The following is a 26,494-nucleotide window of genomic DNA, read 5'->3' as shown; positions in this document are numbered from 1 at the left end:
TATGCAGATGCTTCATTTTGGGGGACCCCTGCACCACACCCTGCTGTGCTTATAGATAAGTCTGGTGATGTCTGGTCAGGTGCAAGCTGTTTCAAATGTCAGAGGAAAACCGAAATAGAAGCCTCTATGGTTATATTTGGAAAGGACAAAGGGATTCATTCCCTTTGTGTCACAAGGATGTCATGTTTTGATACCATGGATGTGTTAATAAGGGAAATGCATGGCAATGTGTGAACAATCTGAGCTGGTACAGAGTACATACAGCCCATACAGAGACACTAATTGGCACCCCAAAGGCAGGAAAGTGATCATACTGTGGTAGTGGACTCTTTCACCAGTGACAGCATAGTATTTCAGGACTAAATTGTTCAGTGCTTGGGGATTTTCATACTATGTGGTGGTCACAAAGGAAATATGCTCAGTTATGTTCATTTCAGAATGTCTGATTGACAGCTCACAATAGATAAATTATATCTGGATGTAACCACAAGAATGAGCAGTAAATAAAGGTGAACAGAAACCTTTTAAGAACATGGTAGAAAATGCTTATTTGACAAAAATGATAAAACTTCAAGACATCTTTTTTTGAGGTTCAAAAGAGAAGCTCAAAAACACTCACTCCTATTGTCCAGTAGCAAAACATGAAGTGTTGGAGTTCCAATTCTAGATTTTTCATTTGCATATTAAAATCACAGAATCACAGAATTTTCTAGGTTGGAAGAGACCTCAAGATCATCGAGTCCAACCTCTGACCTAACGCTAACAGTCCCCACTAAACCATTTCCCTAAGCTCTACATCTAAACGTCTTTTGAAGACTTCCAGGGATGGTGACTCCACCACTTCCCTGGGCAGCCTGTTCCAGTGCCTCACAACCCTTTCAGTAAAGAAGTTCTTCCTAATATCTAACCTAAAACTCCCCTGGCTCAACTTAAGCCCATTCCCCCTCGTCCTGTCACCAGGCACGTGGGAGAACAGGCCAACCCCCACCTCGCTACAGCCTCCCTCGAGGTACCTATAGAGAGCGATAAGGTCGCCCCTGAGCCTCCTCTTCTCCAGGCTGAACAAGCCCAGCTCCCTCAGCCGCTCCTCGTAGGACTTGTTCTCCAGGCCCCTCACCAGCTTCGTCGCCCTTCTCTGCACCCACTCAAGCACCTCCATGTCCTTCTTGTAGCAAGGGGCCCAAAACTGAACACAGTACTCGAGGTGCGGCCTCACCAGAGCTGAGTACAGGGGGACAATCACCTCCCTAGCCCTGCTGGTCACACTGTTCCTGATACAAGCCAGGATGCCGTTGGCCTTCTTGGCCACCTGAGCACACTGCTGGCTCATATTCAGCCGACTATCCACCATCACTCCCAGGTCCTTCTCTGCCTGGCAGCTCTCCAACCATTCCTCTCCCAGCCTGTAGCTCTGCTTGGGGTTATTGCGCCCCAGGTGCAGGACCCGGCACTTGGCCTTGTTGAACTTCATGCAGTTGACCTCAGCCCATCGGTGCAGCCTATCCAGATCCTCCTGCAGAGCTTTCCTACCCTCAAGCAGATCGACACACGCACCTAACTTGGTGTCATCTGCGAACTTACTGAGGGTGCACTCGATGCCCTCGTCCAGATCATCGATGAAGATATTAAAGAGGACCGGCCCCAGCACCGAGCCCTGGGGGACGCCACTAGTGACTGGCCTCCAACTGGACTTGGCTCCATTCACCACGACTCTTTGGGCCCGGCTATCCAGCCAGTTTCTAACCCAACGAAGCGTGCGCCAGTCCAAGCCAAGAGCAGCCAGTTTCTTGAGGAGAATGCTGTGGGAGACGGTGTCAAAAGCCTTGCTGAAGTCAAGGTAGACCACATCCACAGCCTTTCCCTCATCCACCCAGCGCGTCACTCTGTCATAGAAGGAGATCAGGTTCGTCAGGCATGACCTGCCTTTCATAAAGCCATGCTGACTGGGCCTGATCGCCTGCTTCCCCTGCAAGTGCTGCGTGATGACTCTCAGGAGGATCTGCTCCATGAGCTTTCCTGGCACTGAGGTCAAACTGACAGGCCTGTAGTTTCCCGGGTCTGCCCTCCGGCCCTTCTTGTAGATGGGCGTCACGTTTGCTAGCTGCCAGTCAATTGGGACCTCCCCCGATAGCCAGGACTGCTGATAAATGATGGATAGTGGCTTGGCCAGCTCCTCTGCCAGTTCCCTCAGTACCCTTGGGTGGATCCCATCCGGCCCCATCGACTTGTGCACATCTAAGTGCCGTAGCAGGTCACCAACCAGTTCTTCATGGATAGTGAGGGCCACATCCTGCTCCCCATCCCCTTCCACCAGCTCAGGGTACTGAGTATCCAGAGAACATCTGGTATTGCCGCTAAAGACTGAGGCAAAGAAGGCATTGAGCACCTCTGCCTTTTCCTCATCTCTTGTAACTAAGTTTCCCCCCGCATCCAGTAAAGGATGGAGATTCTCCTTAGTCCTCCTTTTTGTGTTGATGTATTTATAGAAACGTTTTTTGTTATCTTTAACGGCAGTAGCCAGATTGAGCTCCAGATGAGCTTTGGCCTTCCTAATTTTGTCCCTGCACAGCCTCGCTACTTCTTTAAAGTCCTCCTTAGTGGCCTGCCCACTTTTCCAAAGCTTATAAACCCTCTTTTTCCTCCTAAGATCAAGCCACAATTCTCTGTTGAGCCAGGCCGGTCTTCTTCCCCGCCAGCTCGTCTTTGGGCACGTGGGGACAGACCGTTCCTGCGCCATTAAGATTTCCCTCTTGAAGAGCGCCCAGCCTTCCTGGACTCCTCTGCCCTTCAGAACCGCCTCCCAAGGGACTCCACCAACCAGTATCCTGAGCAGCTCAAAGTCAGCCCTCCAAAAGTCCAATACAGCGGTTTTACTGGTCCCCTTCCTGGCCTCGCCAAGAATAGTGAACTCCACCATTGCGTGGTCACTCTGCCCAAGACAGCTCCTGACAATCACGTCCTCCACCAGTCCTTCTCTGTTTGTGAAGAGAAGGTCTAGCGGGGCACCACCCCTGGTAGGCTCACTAACCAGCTGCGTCAGGAAGCTATCTTCCACGCTCTCCAGAAACCTCCTAGACTGCTTTCTCAGGGCTGTGTTGTGCTTCCAGGATATGTCAGGGAAGTTGAAGTCCCCCACGAGTACAAGAGCTGACGATTTTGCAACCTCTGTCAGCTGCCTGTAGAATTCCTCATCCGTCTCCTCATCCTGGTTCGGCGGTCTATAGCAGACCCCGACCAGGACACTAGCCTTGTTGTCCCTGCCGATCCTAACCCAAAGGGACTCGACCTTGTCATTCCCAACCTCGAGTTCTACAACCTCGAAAGACTCTCTAATATAGAGAGCCACACCACCACCCCTTCTATGCTGCCTGTCCCTTCTATAGAGCTTATAGCCAGGCATTGCAGCACTCCAGTCATGAGACTGGTCCCACCACGTCTCTGTGATGGCAACCAAGTTGTAGCCTGCCTGCCGCACGATGGCTTCCAGCTCCTCCTGTTTGTTACCCATGCTGCGTGCATTGGTGTAGATGCACTTCAGCTGGGCCATTGCCTTATCCTCCAGCCTTGCCATTGTTCCCCCTGGCACAGCCCCAATAATCCTAGCCTCAGCCCCATCCTCCTTCCTACCTAGTTTAAAGCCCTCTCAATGAGCCCTGCCAGCTCCTGGCCCAGGATCCTTTTTCCCCTAAAAGATAGGGACCCGTCTGCGGCCATCAGGCCAGGTGCCGAGTAAAGTGCCCCATGATCAAAAAACCCAAGATTTCTGCGTTGGCACCAGCCCCGGAGCCACGTGTTTAACAGGTGGGCTTTCCGTGTCCTTTCTGAACCCCTCCCTGCCACCGTAGGGATGGACGAAAACACCACCTGCACTCCCGCTCCATCCACTAACCGACCCAGTCCCCTAAAGTCCCTTTTGATAGCCTTGAGGCTTCTCTCTTCGATGTTATCACTGCCCGCCTGGACTATCAAAAGGGGGTAATAGTCAGAGGGGCGTACCAGGTTAGGAAGCTTCCTGGCAACGTCCCTGACCCTGGCCCCAGGGAGACAGCAGACTTCCCTACGGGTAGGGTCAGGCCGACAAATAGGGCCCTCTGTTCCCCTAAGAATCGAGTCACCAACAACAATAACCCTCCTGTCTTTCTTGGTGGAGGCAGTCCTGAGGCGCGGAGTTTACCTCCTCACCCCAGGCATCCTCCTGGGAACATTTGCTACCTCTTCCTCACACACCGACCTCTCAATCTCTAGGGCCTCAAACCTGTTGCGTAAGGGCACCTGGGAAGGTGGGGCCGGAAGGGGAGGGCATCACCTGCAATGTCGAGCAGGGACCTGTTTCCATTCCTCCTCAGCTCCCAGGTCCCCTCCCTCTGCTCGATGGGGACAGGGCAGGGGGTCCGCCCCCATTTGAGGAGTCTCACCTCGGCACCTCCCCTTGAGAAAAAAAAAAGATAAAAAAAAAAAAAAGATAAAATCTATTTAAAAAAATCAAACTTCAGCCTAAAACATTTTATCCCCAACACTGTGTTTAATAGTGAATGTGTTCATAGAACAGAAAATAAACTTCAGCTTGCTGGACTCCCCAAGGAGGCTGGTTACTGCTCTGGTCTAATGACAAACCCGACAATGCTGACTTTGATAACTGCTTGTAGACTATTAACAAATGTACTGATAGTACAGTAGATACACCAGAAAATGCATCTTTTTAAGAAAATAGCTACATGTCTACCTTTTTATATTCTTAGAAAGTACTAAATATAAACTGTAGTGAATACTTAGCTCATAGGTGAGGAGTTAGATCTCAGCTCTTGGCAAGAGGAATAATCATCTTGCACTTATCACAGTGGTGTCTGAGTACTCTGAATACTTCATTAAATCCATCCTTGGATGAATAGCTACATGCTTAGAGGCAAAACTGTGGTCATGAACCTTCTTAGCATGTGCTTATCACTGTAACATTCTGTGCTGCTTGTAAACATGGTCCTTGGTACTGAGATATGTCTGCAAAAGACATTACAATAACAGTGAGAAAAAAGTTTCCCCTTTATTTCACAGAAGGGAAAAGTTTTTTTTCCTTCTGTGAAATAAGAGTGAAGTGCCTGCTGCAGATCCTTTTGACACAGCCATTGGTTTTCATAGAAGGTTTCAAAGGTGTTGGATAAGTCCTGTCATTAAGTGACAGATGAGTGTTTCTTGAAACCTCTGTAAAAACGCAAGAGACATGGTTTAACACCTTTGTTAACTTGGGGCCTTTTCATGCTTTTATCTTTGCAGCTTTTCTAGCTGTTCATTAAATCACTCGTGCACAGAGGAAAAGCTCAGGTGTTTCTACTATCTTTCTGTCATTTTAAGAGCAAGAATATGAAGAAGCCTTTATACTTAGATTAATCTAATAGATGGGCTTTCCTGTCAAGAGCTTACAGAAGATTACAATAGCTGAAGTACTGAAGGTGAAATAGGATCAGAATCAAAAGAGGGGATGCCTGGATTTTCATACATAAAGAGGCTCAGAGAAGTTGGCAGGTACCACACCTGAAAGCTTATTTTAAGAAAAATCAGCAGAGAAAAACTTTTAACTACCACCAGCCTGTTGGTTATTCATCTAAATCAGAGGCAGTTTTCTGTTGAAGGCTTCCAGATGTCTTAGATGCTGTTAATAGCTATTAAATATTGGACACCGGGCGGCATTCTGCAAGTTCAGCTTACTGTGATGATGGTACAAAATCAAGGAGCTTCACTGCTAAAAACAAACAATCAAACCACAAAAAAAAATTTGGTAAGAATTGATTTAGGATCTGTGAGGTATGGGTAGCATATTGGGACTGAGCCTGATATTGCAACAGAACAGAGAAAAGGAGAACAGAGAAAAGCCTCAAGCTCCTGTACAAGCATTATCCACACACCAGCCAGAGAATGTAGGAAGGGATAAGATTTGAGGCAAATGTCCATCTTCATTTCCCAGAGCAACAGCCAGGTCTCTGTCCTTCAGGGCTTGGGTTGGCCCAAAAATGTGTCCAGAATTACATCTATTCTCTCCAAGTTAAATATAATTTTATTTATTTAGTAAATACTCAACAAATCAAGAAATGTAACATCTATGGGATTGAAACTATGCACTAATTCATGTCAAAATTTGAAAGTGATTTCAGTCTGAAACTAGAATACAGAAAGGAGGGAGCAGAGAATGTGGAGTGACAGGAAAGTCAACACATTCTATTGTGTGGTTTTGAAAACAAAGCATTTTGACAGTTCCCCCAGAAATTTACTCTGAATTTTTTAGAAAAAGTTTTTAAAATTCTTAAATGATTCCCCAGATGAAGCATGCAAGGAGGAGGGAAGCAGACAAAATAATTTGTTGGAATGTTCTTCAAATTAAGCCAAAAAAAGCAGTAAGTCCTATTTATTATTCATGACTGAAGACTGTGCATTGCCTGATGCACATTATCTGCATGAGAGTGTGCTACAGAGGAAGCTACGATGTAGGGATACACATAGCAAACATGGAACAATACATGGAGATTATTTTAGTTGGAAAGCCACAGCCTGCTCCTCAGTAATGATGATTAGCTCTGGTACAAAGCACTGTTAATGTTTTTTAAAATTCATTAATATGGACTTGTGACAAAAGCAGTTGAAATGCAGATACCATTTAAAGAGCTTTAGGAGCTCAAGTGTGCTGTTATGTGGTACACCCTTTGGAAAGCAGTACTATAAAAATATAAACCTGCAAATTTTAACAATACATTACAATCTACCTTTTGTGTTATAGTATAACTTTTGCAAAGTTTCTGAAGCTGGCTATTTAAAGCCTTCTTAAATAAATTTTAGGATCCTTTCCCTGGTGTATTTTTATAGTTTTATCTTATCATGAAGCCTTTCAAAGTTTGGGGGATGATTTTCTTCCCACAGCTGAGCTCTGTTCATGTCAGGAGAGAGAAGTTTCAGGGAAATCCAAACCCTTGCATTGCCTTATTACCAAGCTGATTCAGATGATGAAAGGTTTTTTGACTATATATGAGAAGGGAGCAAACTGTTCAGCTGTGCCTAACCCAGACGTATTACACTTCTACTTCTCTGGTGAGGGCATGTGCTACTTCTACTCAAGTAAATGGATATAAAATTCAAGAATCATAAAATAATTTTCATACCACATTTTAAATATGAAAACAGGTTAATCTTTAACTTAAAAAACTTTGCTAGTTCTTAAAGAAGGATTTGCCCTACTCAAAATTAAGAATTTTTCTCTCTTGCTTTGACCCCCTACCAAGCATCATGAACTGAAAAATTGATCTTTACCAGAACTTTCTCTCTGATACATTGTCCTATGTGGGCAAACTGGAGAAGCAAGTGTCATGGGTGTAAAACTTCATGCCTGCTGAAGAGTTTCACCTTGCCAGGGGGTTGTCTGCAGTAACTGTTCTGCACTGGGACTGCCACAAAAAACTGGCATGACAATCAGAAAGTGGTCTGTCACATCTTGAGTTGCTTTATATCTTTGGATGGGTGCAGTTGTATAAGTTCAGCATGTTCAGGAAGTGAATCTCCAGCAATAACCCCCTGCACCACACCAGCATTAATACAGGTTCAGGGCTTCTGTTCCTGTGCACAGCTTTTGTTTTACATTTGTTGAGAAAACAGACCAGAGATACAAAATGTTTGCATTAGTCTGTGAGCATAATATTGGGTTTTCTCTGTGGTACTGGTGAACCTATCTTTTGGTTCCATTACTACATTGTAGTCCTGGGAATCCATGGTTGTGTCTTCAGCATAAAAAAGCAGACACAAATCCTAGATGTTTGGGGCAATCCTAGTTGCTGAGGCCATTTGGGTAGCACATTTCCATCTCAAGCATATGAATCTAAACACCGCTGTATGTTTCATGGCATGGTAGTGTTGATTGTGTTTTTTTTTGTTGTTCTTTTTAACATCATATTAATCCACAGGAGTTTTACCTAGATGCAATTATCTCTATTATTAGTTTCTTTATGTAGAATATATACTCTGCCGCAAAATTGAGTCTCCCCATCTTAGAAGAGGACAGGGTATGCTGAAGCTTCATTTTGGAGACCATATTTATTCTGAGACAGTTTTTTCTTCCAGGCTGTCGGCTGTGATTATGAGATAAATTCCAATGCAACTGAAGACCAGTGTGGAGTTTGCCTGGGAGATGGCTCTGCCTGTCATACAGTGAAGATGACCTTTAATCAAAGTGAAGGATTTGGTAAAACGTGTTCTTTTCTTAAACTCTTCCATTGATGAAGTTGCTTTCGACATTAAAAAAAAAAAAAAAAAAAAAGCTTTTCATTGTAAACTGAGTGATCAATCTGCATGGGAAATAGCAAGTGGGTATTTCACAGTGAATCCTGCTTGTGCCAGAAAAGATCAGTGGTCCGTACTTTTTAAGTTCACCTCATCTAATAAAATTTATGTCAGAGACTAACAAGTCCTATTCAAGTTACACCAATAAAACCCCAAATAGTGAGTGCATTTACAAAATGAATGTAATTAATGCCCTTGGAAAATCTGGACTGAATCTGTAGACAGAGTAAAGCACCAAGAAAATGCTGTGCTGAGTGCTTTGAGAGTTCATTTCCAAGTATCTTAAATGTGATAGCATTGGCTCTCGTGGCCATGTACAAACTCTTCCCCATGCAGAATTTTGTATCTGGTTTATATAGAAGTTTCTGTGGGATGCCTCTGTGCTGGAAGGGGAGAGAGACCCCCTGCAGGGAGGTCTTTCTCATAAGAGGGGAGACCCCCTCTTATGGAGGTCTGAATCAGCATCTGATGAACCAAGCCCTTCTTCACCAATGCCAGTGAGACATTCAGGCCTTTAGTTGCCTTCTGTGGGATGAATTGGAGCCAAAAAGTCTGGAAGAGAGAGGGGTAACTAAAACCGAGAAAGAAGAGTGATGGTGAGTTGGACATGGGATGAACAGCTTTAAATGGGAAACCAGTGGATATGTTGGATACATTCCTCTGCTCCCGCCACTCACTCTGTATCCTGCAGATGTGATGATGTGACCACACAGGTGGCATACATACATGAGGCTTACAAAGAAAAATCTAGAGCTCCTTTTCTTCCGATATTGCAGAAATCCTCCAGCCTCTGATCTTTTCCTACTGCTACTCTAGAATTTACTCTGCCTTTGTCTGTGTGCAGGTTTTGCAAGGCTGCAGATGATCAGAAGTTTGCTTTCAAAAAACAGCTTTTCTGAAATGGTCTGATATATCTATGCATGGGAGGATAGCTGTCTCTAATTTTATTCAAATTCATCTTGTCTTGTATCTTCATTTATTTTTTCCTTGCCTCAAGATTCAATAAACCTCACTAACAGATACCACTGAGGAGTATTGAATGTTAAGGAAAATTATTTAATCACTTTCTTTAGATATTTTTTTAAGGGATAGCTTCTGTAGATTCTTTTCTTTTCTAGAGAAGTCAACTCCATAGCAGAAAAAAATTAGGAAAAATATCAGGAAAGGAAAAGGTTGGTGGGCTCTTTAGCTTTTAAGGCAACATATGAATCTTACTGTCTTACTGATGTTAACAGGCATGAAATTGAGAAAAGGAAAATGCATTTTGTTCACAACATCTGGCTTCTTTTTGTCTCTGACTTGCAGGTACTGTGATGTTCTGTCATACAGCACAGATTTATGACACAGCGGCTACTAAACGGTTTATGTAAACATAAAGACTTCAGGGACATAAATTCAGTATAGCTAATGAAACTGGCCCAGAGTACAGGATACTTGGTGCCATCAGCAGGGAAGGAAAATGAGTTTTTTGAATGTTTAATGAGAATTACAAAAGCAAAGCTAATATATTCTGATCTAAAGCTTTCTTCAGAACTTAGGCCCAGCAGAGTCTTTCTTGGTTCTGGTACTGGACCAAAGATTAATGTCTCTGCAAGACAACTAGGTTGCCAGATCAGACTAATGATACACTAGGAAAGAGCTTTAAATACTTCAGCCTTTCACTTCAGGATAGGTTTTACCTGAAGTCTTAACCTGCCTGTGTTCAGGAAAAAAAAAAAAAAAGAAAAAGGTTTTAAACACATAAAAAAATTTTTTTTTATGTTTTTATTCAGAGTTTCTTTCAAATGCCTTTCTTTTGGATGCAAAATATGGAAAGCTGTCCAGGAATTCCCAACACAGCCGTAGGAGTGACAGTTTTATCAGTGTAGTGGGTTCGGGTAGAGTTTTGTGTTGGAAAACAAATCAGAGGTCTGATTTGTGCAAATGGTCTTAGCTGTTGGCACTAATGCTAGCTAGTATGCAGTCCACACTAGGTTTTCAGCAAGTTCCTTTGCAAACCATTTATGTTGCTTCAGCTGAACTAATTGGGCCAAAAGATTGCACCATAAGCAGGATCTAGAGTTGGGCAAAGAAGATACAAGTTATCCTTTGATTATTATAAAACTCTGCTTTTTTTTTGTGGTAGGGTATTGTTGGGGGGATGAGATTTTCCTATTACTCACATTGTTGTGGTGGCTGCAGAGGGCTATTGTTCCATACAGCAGACCATAGACAAGGCACACAAAGTCTTTGGAAGGAGAATAAATGGCGCTTCTGAATGAGGAAAAGCATTGGGGTAAAAGAAAGACTGAGATGTGACAGATATAGGTTTAGGACTGTGGCAAGTGAAGTGTAGAATAAATGGGTAACAAAAAGGCAGAAGAAATTTTAAGATAGTGATGTGCAAACAAGGAACTGTGGCTGTATTTGCCTTAACCTGAAGGTTTATCTTTGGCTTGTCACCTTTGACCAAGCTGATTGGAACTGAATCAACACTTGCCACGGTCCCTTGCTATCCAAGTGCAAATGGAGGTCTGGTGTGTTTTTGAGATGGAGTCTGGACATAGCCATGCAAATATGGATCCAAGAGATTGGAAGGTCTTCTGGATCCTCACTTAGGGAACTGTCTCTGAACTAGAATTTTTTTCCCATGGCCATCATACACTGCAGTGCTCTGTCTGTTCCATGAGAAGGCTGTATGTAACTGTACAAACCTGATAAACCATGGGGAGTCTGTGCTGTTTTCCATGTAATATGCTTGTGATATTGCCTAGAAACAAGCTCATAGGAAAATCATGCATCAGGAACTCACATTTTAAAGTGAGAAAGTCACAGATATGACAAACTGGAGAGCAGGATGAGAGCTGGTGTGATAAGGAGAAATAGCTAGATTGTAATCTGATCTACAATACATTGCTAACCACCTCAGTGAAATTACTTCTGTCTCACAGCAATGGGAAAAGAGAAACAAGCTCTTTGGTCCTAGTAGAGCTGTGCCTACGAGGTTTGCATGAATTTATTCATACTGTGCTCTCATCTGTGATTAGGTGCATATAGCTTTTCATTAAAAAGGAAAAGATTAATAGCATCTGAAAGTTGCCATTTCACAGGTGTTATGATAGCACCTAGAGCTTGGATGCTCCAGGATTTAATGAACACAGCATGTAGGTTAGAGAGCTGACATTTTAACTGTTATTGAATCTCAGATTACTAGATCGTTATCAGATGGAACCATATAACCAGGAGCAATTATATAAACACCATCTACCTCATTATTAAACAAAAAAATAAATTATTATGTTGAATGATAAAGTCAAAAGCTCTTTCCTGATTAGCTTTCCTTTCAGAAGCAGATAACATTCATTGAGAAATAGGGTGAGGTTCTAGGAAATCAAGAGATAATTTAGCTAGTCAAAAAAGGAAGGGCTAGGGGGAAGAAGTGTGGTACATTGACCAAATGTAACATCTGTCACAATACAGCTGTAATATATTTAAAATCAGGTTTATGAGCAACAGCAGGTGATTCAGACAAATTGTTATGCAAAAACTTGAGACGATACAGGCTTTATGTTAGAACCAAAACTGATTGTTTTTATATTTTGTGTTTTGAGCAAATGTTATTCCAATTACATCTAGAAAAAAAAAAATCTGCTGGAAATAGGACACCAGGGTTGCAAGGCCAAGCTCTTGGGACATGATACAATTAAGATTTTGCATGCTGTTTTAATTTGGCATACTTGTGAGTATGCCATCTAATCAAGTCTTTATTCACACGATCACACACTGTGCTTGTAATATGTCTCCACTGCACTGAATGAATACAACATTTGGGACAATCATTAGACCTTGGTTGTTTATAATAGACCTAGACCTCTAGTTTCCTATAATAGAAGTTATTCAGTAATCCTAAGGATTTTGTTATTCCCTTCACCTATGAAAGACTGAAAGGTTTAAATTCCCATGGTCAGTGTAGAAAACTTGTAAAAGATGGCAACCAGAGAAAACTCTCTCTGTTTAACATTATTCACAGGAAAAATATATTGAATTTAATTAGGAAGAGCCTGAAGCAGACAGATCCAGATAGATCTTTTTTTATTATTTTTTTTCATTATACCATTATCAAAATATGACAGTAGGACCAACACATATCACCTTATAAAAGAGCAGTAAGGAAAATTCAGATGTTAAAGACTTTGGGACACTTACTGCAGTAAGTTATTTAACAGCAAAGGGCATATTAGTACTTCAGGTATGTGGATAACATTGATTCAGAAGATCACTAAGTTTGGCCAATATGGTATATGTCAGTGTAATAAAAGATGATGTGCTTATTTCACAAGAAAGGTGAAGGGGATGTGATTCTCAGACTTAATTTGTGACCTCAGCCATGTGTGATGAGAACTGAGGAACCACATACATATACTGTAGCCAAACTTGAAATAAATCAACCCAAACTGCAGCACACGCTCCCAGGGCACCTGCTTGAAGAGCTGGTCTTCCATCAGATTTCTTAAGCCCACCCAGGAGCAATAGCAAGAAAACTGTTTGAGTTTGTGTTCAAATCTGTATGCGAACTTCCTATTTTTACAGTTTTCATTCAGTAGCAATAGTAGTTACCTCTAAGATGAGAAGCACTGAGCTTGATTTCTTGTATTGCCTGAAGTACAAACAAAATTCTGTAATAGGTTCACTGTCTTTATTCTTAACACACATACCAATAACCTTTTTTTACAGATACTTTTGCCCATGAATGAAGAGCTGTTGATCTTTCTTATAAAACTCAGTAATTTAAAATAATGTTTAACTAATCTTAGTGATTTGAGGCATTTGAATGACTTTCAGGTTTTTGTAGCAAAGCTATGTAAGGGAAATAGTCACGGAGAAGTAACTTAAGACAAGGGATGTGAAATTATGTACATCTACAGATGACAGATGAAAATGTTCCTTGCAAATTGAAAAGACCTTTCCTACAACATGCTGTTAACCTACTGGGACTCCATAGCCTTTCTCCAGAGCACTCACATTGCAGTATGCCAGAGGCCTCAGGTGTGTTTATAAAGATGTTGACACTTACCAATGGAGTAGAGTTCATCTGGTGCAGCTCAGTAAAGCATTCACCTCCATATCCCTTCTAAATGCCACTATCATGGCCTAAACACATCACATATTCCCCAACTGATACTGGAAAACCTGGCTTGGGAAGTCCCACCATTAACTAACTGAAAAGAATACCTTGAGATAAAAGCTTTGTGATAGCACATTTGTATATACTTTCAAACAAAGCTGATGTTTTAAAATATCTGAAGTACAATGCAATGTCATTTTTGTGGTTCACCTCCCTGTATCTTTTTTGTCTCTTAGGATATGTTGATATTGGGCTAATTCCAAAAGGCGCAAGGGGAATCAGAGTCACAGAAGTTGCAGAAGCAGGCAATTTCCTCGCTGTGCGAAGTAAAGACCCAGAAAAATATTACCTGAATGGAGGTTTTATCATTCAGTGGAATGGTGAATACAAAGTGGCAGGAACAATATTTCAGTATGACAGAACAGGTGATCTAGAAAATCTGACTGCTCCAGGACCCACCAATGAATCTATATGGATTCAGGTAAATAGGTTATCTCTAACAGAGCCTGCTGGGTTTGGATGGCAGCGGAATGTATTGGGGCTTTGACACTGAGGCTGGAAAAACGTGTATATTTTTAGATAATGATATTAGCATGCTGTCTTGCAAAAATCACTTAAGCTATTTAGGAGAGAAATGAACATGTTGATTGAGAAGGCAATTCATCGTAACTGAATGTCAGAGTCTGACTATTAAAAGCAAGTATAATTCAGTGTGGCCACTAGGATAGGAATCCTATCATCTGTTGTTGGTCAGTCCTTTGCCCAAACTTCACAGTCTCTTATGCCAGTTTAGACCAACTGCTGTGATGTGAACTGGACCCAGAGGAAAAGTAACTGTCATAGAAAAGCAGCTGATTTCCGGCTGGAAACAGTGAGAGCTAGCAAAGTGACAGCAGTGACAGCTTATACTGAGCAACAAAGTACAGCATTAGATAGACAGATCAATAGTTTACGGTAAGTAAAATGGATCTGTTTAGCATATACTAAGGTTGCTACCTTTTATTTCTCTTGTATTGCTTTATAGATTCTAACTTAAACGTAACCAACTTCTGTTAATCCTGCAAAACAATATTTTTAAATTGCCCCTTTGTTCTGTGAATATATCTTTCTTTCATGGCTTGTTTGCCTGTGTATCCACCATGCCATTAAATAAGTGCTAGATGGGCACCACTTTCACACCTTGAATGTCTGGAGAGAAGGCACATCTAACATGTAACTTAACAATCACTGTCAGGAGCAAAGCCAAGGAAACAATTAGAAGGAAGAATAGAAGTTCATTGCCTCACTATTCTATCCCTTGAAAATGTTTTTCTTCTCTCCCTTCTGTTGGCCAAATGGTGAATTTATTGGGTGGCTCATCTCAACTGGAATTTTCCTGTTTAATCCACAAACACTGAAAAATAATAAAGCAGTATTTGAATAAAATCTGTGGTTTTATGATCTACTGGATATGTTTAAAAATTTTTTCATATTGTAGGGTTATTACCATTTATAATGGTGGTTGGCAATAGCTCTTAATCAGCAGCGCATTTGCCAGTGCCTTGGATGGACTTTGCATTATCTTTTCTTACAGTTAACAAGATGCCAATTATGTTGACCCACTTATTCCCACCTATGCTTGCAAAAGTGCCTGGCAAATAGCTGTGTCTTAGAAAGGCCCATGTGTGCACCACTGTCAGCACACAAATGGAAGATTTGCTGGTCTGAATTTCTGAACTGGTGGTAGCTGCTTTAAACCTTGCTGATTCTTCTGTTTTCACACTTGGAAAGCTTTGGACCAGTAGATTATTATAATAATAAATAATTAAATAAGCTGCACTCTTTCTCCAGCTGCTTTTTCAAGAGACTAACCCTGGAATCAAGTATGAATACACTGTACGTAAAGAAGAAAGTCATGAGAATGAGATTGGAGAGCCAGAGTATTTTTGGCAATATGGAGAGTGGACAGCCTGCAGTGTTACCTGTGGAAGAGGTAATTCCTCATTTTCTTTTTCTATTAATTTTTGACTTTGCTACTGGCCAATTTCATTTTTGCTTTAAATTACCTGGACAGTGTTCTATTTCTTTAAGAGGTAAGGTTTTACTTGCATTTAGTGAGAAAGCATACATTGTAATATATTTTGGCTTTAAAATAAAATAAGTTAACAAACCTATTTAAAGCAAGTGGCTTTGTGTAGTATCTGCCTTGAAATTCTCAACCTCTCCGAACAAAAATGAAAACCTAGTTTTCTTTTCCTCCTAACTTATTGCCAGTATTGTTTGCAGTAATCCTGCTTACCAGCATGTTGTGGTTTAACCCAGCAGGCAGCCAAGCACCACACAGCCGTTCACTCACCCCACCACAACTCCCAGTGGGATGGGGGAGAGAACTGGGAGGAAGAAAAAATAAAAGTTGGTGGGTTGAAATAAAGACAGTTTGAAAGGACAGAAAAGAAAGGGTAATAATAATAATGATTATGATTCCGATGATAATAATAGTAGTAGAATGTACAAAGCCAGTAATGCACAATGCAGTTGCTCACCATCCACTGACCAATGCCCAGCCCATCCTCAAGAAGCTGTCCCCCCGACCCAGGTCAGCCACCCCATATTAATTGTGTTTTATTTTTTATTTTTTTGAGACTCTCAGCACATAGCACCATGTGCTTTCTTGTTAGCAAAAGAAAGCTTTTTCGTTAGGTACAAAACAAATGTTTTGCTTAATGGCATGCTGTATGTTTTAGCTCTGTTACCTATTTGTGGATAATGTTTAATATAACAATTGACGTGATAACAGAAAGGGGGGGGGGAAAGTGTTATTAGACTGCTTATTATGTTTTTATTCGACATCTGCTCTGCTTTTCCCAGAAGTGTTTCTCACTAAGTAAATTACAATCCTGTGCACTACCTTCTGGCTAAAGAACTGTGTGATTTGGCTTTGATTTCTAACAACCACATGATTACTTAAATAGAGGACTGCAGGATATGGGGCTTTTTTGGTTTTTTATTTAATAAGTGGCTTCCCCCATTACCGTCTTTGGACTCTTAACAAGTATTTCTTGAGCTCATGGCTTTGTTTTCTGCATAGGTAGAAATGATGTGTTTTAGGAAAGATAGTGAACTTCTTGGTATGACTGCACAGGGGAACCAAGAGGTGCATAACAGTTCAAGAGCATGGAAGCCTTCTCAGTTCTTTGTGTTCCTTCGAGGACAGGAGGAAAGGAATTAGTAGACCCTTTGCTCTCTTTCACCTTAGATATATATGTTCATAAGAGGCGTTTGAACAGGCATGAAGAAATATGTGGTCTACTAATGTATAATGAAGTCAGGGTATTGTCCCTTACTCACTATTTAGAAAAAAAAAAAAAAAAAGGAAACCCTGGCATAGAGCTTCAGTACATCACTTGAACCTGGGGAGTTCTGATATTACAATCTGTTTTCATTTCTCTGCAGGTATATGATGCTTAATCTGACTGTGCTCTGGGCTGCCTGAGTGTGCACTAAACATGCTGTTGTATTACCTTGGCAGTGAGTCTGAGTTAGCTCTGGCCCTCCAAGGCACCACACCAGTGAAGTAACATAGCAGGCTTATGTCTGGATGAGCAGAGTACAAACACATCAGCAAAAAACACCTGGAGCTCTGCTGCATGAGAAAAACAGGAAGTATCAGCAGAGAAGGAGTATTGGGAAAATGTTAATGCTCCATCAGCATAGAAATATGGAAACTCTAAAGTCTTGCCTCATTTAGCAAGTAATGGTCATGGTAGTAATCGTTTATGTAGAACCAGAAATTCTCACACAATTGCACAGTATTGTGTTTTGATCCCCCCAAGTTGAGCTCAGGAAAGAGAGGCAAAATAAAGGCAGAACTGAATGTTCCCAATGTTGCTCCATTAATCAACACATTTCCTCAACTTCCACAGAACTACCTTTTAGGTTTGAATAATGAGATTGATTTTATCTGAATGTACAGCCTGTTTAGATTCAGAATTTAATGCCATTGGCAGCAACAAAGCTGTAGTGCCAGATCTCAGACATTTAAAGATTTCCGTAAGGTTTCTAAGATAAAGTGCGTTGAAGTAGGCAAGAAGATTATCTTCAGCTATCAGTATGCTACCTGACAGCCCTTACTGAAGACAAACCTTTAATGGGGATCAAGGAGATAAAAAAAGTTGCATTTGTTTAGACTAAATGTGGTAGTGAAATAACCTTCAAGGACTTATGCAGTCATCATTTGGTAAATAATAAACTAACTGTTTTTCAGGATCAAAAGGAGGGCCAAGAAAGATGAACTATTGAACTAACTCTGATGGGTATAGTCAGTGGGAGAAATTGATCCTTACCTAGAATTTTTTTTAGCAAACCTGGGCCTGTCTAAAGATTCATTGAAGGCCTCTCATCAGCATGGGTTGATATGGTAGCAGTAAATCCAAGAGCCCTTCAGTCTTCTGTAGCAACAGAGATCAGGACAATGCAAGCAAATTATTTGCAGAGCCAAGAGAGGAATACAGAGTTAGAGAGTGACAAATGGGACTGGAGACACAAGAGCAGGCTGATCCAAGAAAGCCTCTTCTGTCTTAAGAGAAAAAGTAGTTCTAACCTCATGATACATTTCCCTTGGATATGGGTCTGTACCTGGAAAAATTGCCAATGATGCATAATGTCTCTGTAGAGTGAGGTTGTCCCTTCTCAGAATGACCCCGCGGAAGCTCCTTATAGACATTTTCTGAAAGGCTCTTGGCCTCAGGATAGCACCATGGGCCTACATTGCTGTGCTCTGGCCCATATCCTTCCCCAGTTCCATTGCAACTGTGAAAGAAAAGAAGTAAATGTGCTTAAGTTTTCTAGCATCTCCTTCACATGCCCCTGTCTTTTGTAGTCTCAGAGAGAGAGTGAGTCTGACCAGCCCACAGTAACAGTATTTAATGGGGAAAAAATACAGTCTGAAAAATCAATGTCCTTAGGGACAAAGGAGCTGAACAGAGATAGCAACTCTTTAAGGATGTTTTTCTTAGACCACGAGAACTCTCCAACCCCTTGTGTAAAAAGTGAGCAGGGAGGGCAGAGGAATGGGATGGCTGGGCAAGGACCCTCTGGTCGAAATGAGGTGTGCACAGGCAGTGGAAGCAGGGACATGTGGCCTGGTAAGGGTACAGGGATGTTGTTCTGATGTGTAGGGATGGGATCAGGAAAGCCAAGGCACTGATAAAGCTGAGCTTGGCAAGGGATGCAAAGAACAAGAAGGGATTTTTGTAGGTACATTTGCCAGACAACAAAGGACAAGGAGAGTGTTTATGTCCTCCGAAAAACGAGAAGGGTGAGCTGGTAACAACAGACATGGAGAAGGCTGAGGTACTCAGCAAGTTCTTTGCCTCAACCTTCACTGCCAGTCAGGCTTCCCACATCTCTCCAGTCCTGTCGTGGTTCCGCTCGAGTGGGCAGCCGAGCTCCACCACAGCCGCTCTCTCACTCCCCCTCCTCAAAGAGGAATGGGGAGAAAATATGTGAAAAGGGCTCAAGGATTGAGATAAGGACGAGAAAATCACGCAATAATTATTGTAACGGGCAAAACAGACTCAGCATAAAAAGATAGTAAGATTTATTGCTCATTACTAACAAGCGAGAGAAGTGAGAAACAAAGGAAAGAAACCAAAAGCACCTTCCCCCTCCCATCCACCTTCTTCCATCTCCTCCCCCCAAGGAGCAGGGGAACGGGGGAATGGGGGTTATGGTCAGTCTACAGCACTTCTTCTCTGCCGCTCCTTCTCAGTCACTCTCGTCCCCTGTGCTGTGGGGTCCCACCCACGGGATGCAGTCCTTGATGAACTGATCCGGCGTGGGCTTCCCACAGGCAGCAGCTCTTCCAGAACTGCTCCAGATATGGGTCCGTACCACGGGGTCCATCCCTCAGGAGAAAACTGCTCCAACCTGGCTCCCCTACGGGCAGCAGCTCCTGCCAGGTCACCTGCTCCTGCGTGGGCTCCTCTCCACGGGCTACAGGTCCGGCCCGGAATCTGCTCCAGCAGGGGTCTTCCACAGGCGGCAGCCTCCATCGGTGCAGGGCCACCTGCTCCACCGTGGTCTCCTCCATGGGCTGCAGCGTGGAACCCTGCTCCACCGTGGTACTCCATGGGCTGCAGGGGGACATCCTGCTTCACCATGGGCCTCACCACAGGCTGCAGGGAACTTCTGCTCCGGCACCTGGAGCACCTCTCCCCCTCCCTCTACACTGACCTTGGTGCCTGCAAGGCCGTTCCTCACACTCTCTCAGCTGCTGTGTGGTGCAGCGTTTTTTTCCCTGTCTTAAATATGCTCTCATACAGGCGCAAAACAACATCTCTTATTGGCTCAGCTCTGGAAAACAATGGGGCCCTTCCCAAACATGGACAGCTTCTAGATCTTTCTCACAGAAACCACCCCTATGGCCCCCTGCTACCAAAACCTTGCCACGTAAACCCACTGCAAGTCCCTAAACCTGTAGGTGAGGGCTGGGGGAGCAAAGTTCCTCCCAGTGTAAGTGAAGAGCAGGTTGGAGACCACCTGATAAAAATGAACAGGTACAAGTTTATGGAGCCCAATGACCTGCGTCCCAGGGTCCTGAGGGACTGGCTGATGGAGTTGCCAAGCCTCTCTCCATCACATTTGAAAAGTCCTGGCAGTCAGGTGAAGTCCCTTATTACAGGGAAGCTGGGGAGGGACTCTTCATCGGGGAGCAGAGTGACAGGACAGGGGGGATTGTCTTTAAACTAAAAGAGGGTAGGTGTAGATAAGATGTGAGGAGGAAATTCTTCACTCTGAGGGTAGTGAGGCCCTGGCACAGGCTGCCCAGAGAAGTTGTGAATGCTCCATCCCTGTCAGTGCTCAAGGCCAGGTTGGATGGGGCTTTGGGCAACCTGGTCTGGTGGGAGGTGTCCCTGCCCATGCCAGGGTGTTGGAATTAGGTGGTCTTTAAGGTCCCTTCCAACCCAACCCATTCTATGATTCTGTGAATATTTTCTGTACAAAAGATACCTAACGCTGTGTGCAGGGAAAAGAATACTTGGCAATAAACAATATCTATTTGTCGTGTAGAAAATAGTTTGGTAATTACATTGCAATCCATTCATGACAAACTCTTAGGGGGATAATATACAATAAAAATCATAAGCTTTGCTCTGTCCTCTCTGCAGGGTAGTTGGAATCTCTGATTGCCATTTGCTTTAGGCAAAAGAAAGGAATTGCTTTGCAGTCAGAAAGTCTGCATTATGGAAGGCGTCCTGCAAGCTCTTTCACTGTCAAACTTGAATTGTGCACAGCAACCCTCTAGCCAAGAGGGTTGTCCCTCCAGAGTCTGCTGTCCAGCCAGGTAGCATGTAAAGCCCTTAAGCTTCTTTTATAGGAAGATTAATTTGAATGCCTCACTGAGTATTTTTCTAGACCCATTATACTTTCTACCCATTATGCTGTCTTTACATAATGGTCAATTAGAAATTACAAGTTAAATTACTTTATACTTGTCAAAAGGCCATAGTGATGTTTTTTAGAACTAGCTTTGAGTGGCATTGAATGTAACAAGAAGGAAAAAAACACAGCACAGCTGCAACAAAGGGAGAGTATTAGGCAACTTCAGAAATGTACTTCTTCATAGATAACAGCAGTGATTGGCAAATTTTCAAACCTTTGCAGAGGACTTGACTGTAAGATTTGTTTGGGGGTTAATTGTTGTGTGCCCTCTAAATCCTTTACAACTGTTATCATGACTGTTTTGCTAAATTACCTCCAGGTGTTCCTGAACTGAAATGTACTACTAAATGTGTAGCATTGAGATTAAAAAAAAACAAACACAACAGTCACTGTGTTTTCCTTCATGATTATGGGTCTAAGTTTTATAACACTAAGAATGTAAAGGCTGGTTTTGTACTGCGTGAGTGCTTTGTGCATTCACTGAATGTCATTCATTCAAATACCAAAGTGAATTCTTTGCAGAGTATTTAATGTACAACAGTGACAATTTAATGTTCGAACTAGTGAATTTTACTATCAGATATGCTCTTTTGCACACAGTTTCTGTGTCTGCTTCTGGAGATGCAGGACCTTTGCTTCTGTCATTCTTAGCCTTAACTTCACCCAAACCGAGAATCACAGAATGGCTTGGGTTGGAAGGGACCTTGAAAGATCATCTGGTTCCAAGCCACCTGCCATGGTGGGGCTGTTCAGCCAACAGGATTCTAATCTCTTTCAAACCCATCCAGACGCAAATGATTTCAAACCAGTGCTTTTTTTTTGTTTGCTTGTTTCTTTCCAAACTAAGTGAGAAACTGGGAGCTGAGTGTGTCAAATTTCTATCTCCTGTCTGAAAAGTTCTTCTGCATTATGGTTGAAGTGGCACAGAGAAGTAGAAGTGGTCTCTGAGCAGATTTAATCAAAATTAAGACCTGTGTGAAAGTTGGTAAACCAGGGTCAGTGTGAGGTGACTTGTTTTCTATTGTTGCACTGTTTCTAGTTCAACTTGCTCAAGATGAAAAACCCAGCTGTGTTTTGTTGTGTCATTATATGTATACCTATATATATTTTACTCTCTCTAATCACAGAAAGGGTAATCATATTATCTATCGGGTTAGATAGGAAAAGCAAAGAGGAATAGTATAGCTGAAAGCAAGACTTGAATATTCAATAGAAAAATGGGGCTTCGGATGCATAAAATTTCTATTTAGGGCAGGTTCAAGCTAATTTCATGAACCATTCACCCAGCTTAACTTTCTTTTTCTATCTCATTTTCTTTACTGGCTAAGGACCTTGAAAAACATATTAAAATTGCACACAAGGTTCCTTCTTTCTTCCAACATATCTCAGCTAAATTGAAACACTACTATATTTTTAAGATGACAGCTTTCAAGAAAATATATACGCATCTATATGTGTATATAGAATTCCTTTCAGCTTTAGAACGGAACTGTACACCATCATCAGGAAAAAAAAATGAATGAATGATTTCTTTAAACATATGCATCTATCCCAGAACTTTCCAGATTTTCATACTACTGTGCAAATTCATATAACTTTCATAATAAAAAATGTGTTTGTGTGAATAAATTCGTTTATTGACGCCAGTGATCAGCAAATGTTTTATGGAAATGTACAGCCTCTAAACAATACTTCCGCAAAGGTTTATAGTGGTTTTAAAGTGAATTATAGCAGCTGAAATGACACTAAAAAAATTGTTAGAGCAAAAGAATTCTTCTGTAGCTTATTTACATTTGTAAGAGCAACATATCATATGATTTTGAAAGGAACAGAAATGTATTTCTGTGAACTGCTTTGTTTACAACTAGCAGAATGGCTGCTTACTATTCCAGTTACATTTTCCGTAGCATAAAACAGGACCTTGCTCCCTGGGAGTCCTGCACTGAACTGAAAAGCATTCTGCTGCTTGGAGTCCCTTAGGAAGAGGAGAGCCATGTCTGTGCTGCAGTCAAAGAGGCTGTGCTGTCATGCAGCTGCTGCCACATCACATACCCTGGAGCTCGAATGCCTCAGCAAAAAGAGTATTAATGGAAGGGTAGGGCTGCAGTCCCTCTCATTCTCCCTTTTAGGTGAAACAAATACATGTTGTAGAAAATCAACCATTGTTTATGACTATAGGAGGTTCAACATCAAATCCCATGCTGGCTGTGGTAATGGTTGCATGCATTCTAGTCACAAGTCTGAACATAACTCCAGAAGCTGTAGCATTTTTTCAGTGTCACAGATCTGATATCTGGGAGTGCTGTCAAAAGGGGATAAAGGTTTCCATCTGCTTCATGGAAAGAATGACCCAAATATGGATAGAAAGTTTTTAATTTTCTTCTGTCTTATGGAGATCTTTTTCAGTAATATTTGGCTATAAATTCCCCTTCATATCTGCACTCCATGTTCAGTTCTCCCACCAAGAATTACCTTGATTGGTAGCTTTGGATTTCCTAGTATTAGATTTGGCAGGTTTTTTTTTTTGTTTGTTTGTTTGTTTGTTTTAATTAAAATTTTTGAATGCTGTGATATTATTTAAATCAAAGTAGTAATAATGCTAGCATGAATTTTCAGGACATACATTTTCATTCTCATATATGGGGATACTGTAGAGATGAACAGAAGTGTGTGCTGCATAGAAGAATATTTTCACATTTCCCAGGCATTATTACTTACAGATTGCTGTTCTTGTCTTCCAGATAGATCCTCATGCTGGTTATTAGGAGGTATGAGAGAAGGTTAAGCTTGATTCCTAAAAATACTGCAAAATAATGTAACGCTTACCCTGACACCATAGTAATAGTGTTACTAAGCCCATTCCCTCCCGGGAGAGGGATAAAAGTGGCAGAGACAGTGACCTAGCATCTGCATATTAATTGTAGTGAATTAATAGCAAAATTAGTTTAATAGCAATGAATAAAAATATTTCTTCAGTCTTATTACTCCTTGGGATTTGTTTGGGTTTGCAGCACAGAACCTACCTCAAATTATTGTAAAATTCTGTGGAAGACAGGCCTCTGGTAAGTGGTTTTCTTTAGGTTCACAGTAAGGTTGATGCAATATTTTGGTTCATGTTTTTTTCCCTTAAATGAGCAGGAATTTTAGTGAGTGTAACTATTAGTAAATAATCTGAATTGTATGTATGGAATATCTCTGTCTCTTTCCGCTGCTGTAATTTGCCTCTTGTCATTAGTGCTGAGTATTAGTTATTTTAAAAACAGATCTTTTCCTTTGTGTTACAGCATCATCATTTTAGGTCATTTGCATCAGAACTTTTAAAAAGCAGAATTCAGCATTAGCAGGGTTATGTTTTTTAGGGAAATGCTGTGGTTTGTTTTCTGCTTAATTGCTCATTCCAGAAGTACAAAGCAAAGATCACGAAAAATTCCCTTGCTGCAAACAGCCTGGTGCTGCCACATTGCATCTTTGCTGTGCCTGATTTCAGGATATAGGAGCCCTTTTGGAGACTGGCAATTTAATTGTGATCAGGCAAAGTGCTTTCTAGTGTGTTGTTTCAGCTAACTGATTCAAAAGAGCCATGCATAACACTTTTTCAGCTTGTTCTGTAAGTATACTCATACCTGACTTAGCCCAGGCATTCAGCAGAACTGAATTTTACTCCAGAAGAAGTCACACTGCTGTTGCTGTATTCTACGATGAAGTGCAATCGTTGTGTACTTGCCATGCTAGAGAATTTCTGCAGCTTGTCCCCAGCCTACAGGGATTACTTTTTCCTTTTTTGTCTTTCTCTTCCAGGGGTGCGGCGCCAGATTGCCCACTGCATGCGAAAGGGAAGCGGAGCGATCAAAAACTCCTTCTGCGACCCAGCAACACAGCCAAATGGACGACAGAAGAAATGCTATGAGAAGGACTGTCCGCCCAGGTACCAGATGCTGGGAGGGCCCTTGTAATCTTGTTTCAGAGTCGTTCAGAAAGATATGTTGGTTCTAATACCAGATTAATGTGACATCTGCAGTCTGCCACAGTGACAGCTCCTAAGTATTTCAGAGTGAGGTGTCAGAAACCCAGTAATAGTTAAATTAGGAGTGTGCTGCCCTGTAAAGTTTCCAGTGTGAGTTGCTGAGCAATCTGCTGTGAATGGCAGAGACTGCTATCTGTCTGTATAGATACTCTTTTCATTTAGTTTAGGTGCAGGTGTGCATGCAAGCCATGTAAATTCTTATTTTAAAAATTCTGTCTTAGCTCAAGCAATACTGTATCGCTGCATGTTTCAAAACCCAACTTGCAGAGAAGATTTTTAAGCCTTTTTATGCTGTTTTTCAGTATTTTTTTTTTAGATTCCTTTGTTCTTTTTGTGAGGAAGGATGATTGGAAATGCACACTTTTTCATAACTCTAATTACCATACCTTCTTTATAACACTTATGACATCTTTTTTATTGTATCCCTTCTTATTTCTTTCCAGGGAAGTGCAGCTTTTCTTCATTCTGTGTTCACATGGGAATCGTTTTTTTCTATTCCCATAGCATTATTGTAATGATCTTTTTCATCTCTCTTTTTTCTGTTTTACAATTTTAGGGAGCAGGGTGAGGAAGATTAACCACAGCAAACATTCCAGGTGACAGCAGCCTGTGGCTGTAAAATAGGCACAGATTTGCTGGAAGGTATCAGTGGTGCAGGGATGTGACAGTACAGTTCCTGTTCTTGTTGCTACAGCCGATATTGGTTTTAGTTTTGTGTTTTGGATGCTGGAACATCTTGCATATCTTTCATTTTCTTTGAAAATCCTTTATCATGATGTCCACAGTGGTATATGTCTTTACCTAGTAATTCTAGTTAATTCAGGATCAAGTCCAAGTCATTGCAGTGATTTCCTTAAAGTATACCATGTTATCTTTGTCAGCAGCAATTTTCATGATGCTTTAACATAACAAATTGTGTGGCTGTTGGTTTTATTAATCGTTTCCAAGTATCTTCACAAGAGAGTATGATGCCTCCTTTGGGAATTATATCTTTATGGTTGCAGCCTCTATAAATAACTGTTAAAAGCATAAGCTGTCAGCATTTCATAGTTCTGTATAGATTGCTAGGAAATCAACTGACAATAGATCAAACTTATTAACTAGTTGACTACTTAAGACCCGAGCCTTCCCACGTGTGGGGGAACTTTGTATTTATTACATGTATAAACTGTTTTATTTATTCCAAAGTTTCAAATGTGCTCAAGTTACCCCATTTACTCTAAGTGGTTGCATTATTCAGGCCTGTTCTTGAAAGTGAGGGAGCAGAACTTGTCCATTATAAGGCAGATCATGGAATTACATTAAGTGTGAACCAGGCAGAAAAGCTCTCGTATGCTGCCAGTTTGAGTGATGCTTCTCAAGCTCATTCTGCTCTGCAGAGAAAAGGAATAATTATCCTTCTGAGGACTGCAAAAAATACTTGACAATTTTGCAATCCTCAGTGCAGGAACCCCAGACAACATATACTTCTAGAGTCAATTTCCTTATTTATTTTTATCTGAACAGAAGAATGACTGTAGTGTGACCATCTAAGTAAGCCCCTATTCTGGTTTCCAGCAGGGCCATAACTACATGCCTAAGGAGGAGCAGACAAGGCAAGCATAAATTATCTCTCATTCTAATACTCTTAG

At 41.7% G+C, this 26,494-nt stretch overlaps 1 protein-coding gene across 1 annotated transcript in view; it reads left to right on the top strand.

Annotated features, from left to right (window-relative positions):
* The window catches only part of ADAMTS12 (ADAM metallopeptidase with thrombospondin type 1 motif 12), a 184,366-nt gene that overhangs the window by 123,818 nt on the left and 34,054 nt on the right, over positions 1–26,494 (top strand). Inside the window, exons 14-17 of the mRNA XM_032205680.1 lie at positions 8,095–8,215; positions 13,654–13,898; positions 15,248–15,389; positions 24,638–24,764. Of these exons, the coding sequence (XP_032061571.1) occupies positions 8,095–8,215; positions 13,654–13,898; positions 15,248–15,389; positions 24,638–24,764 (635 nt within the window). The remainder of the gene's footprint in view (positions 1–8,094; positions 8,216–13,653; positions 13,899–15,247; positions 15,390–24,637; positions 24,765–26,494) is intronic.

The sequence above is a fragment of the Aythya fuligula genome, chromosome Z (genome assembly GCF_009819795.1).
Source record: "Aythya fuligula isolate bAytFul2 chromosome Z, bAytFul2.pri, whole genome shotgun sequence".
In the NCBI taxonomy this organism is placed as follows: domain Eukaryota; kingdom Metazoa; phylum Chordata; class Aves; order Anseriformes; family Anatidae; genus Aythya; species Aythya fuligula.
This window is presented reverse-complemented; position numbering and strand designations above follow the sequence as displayed.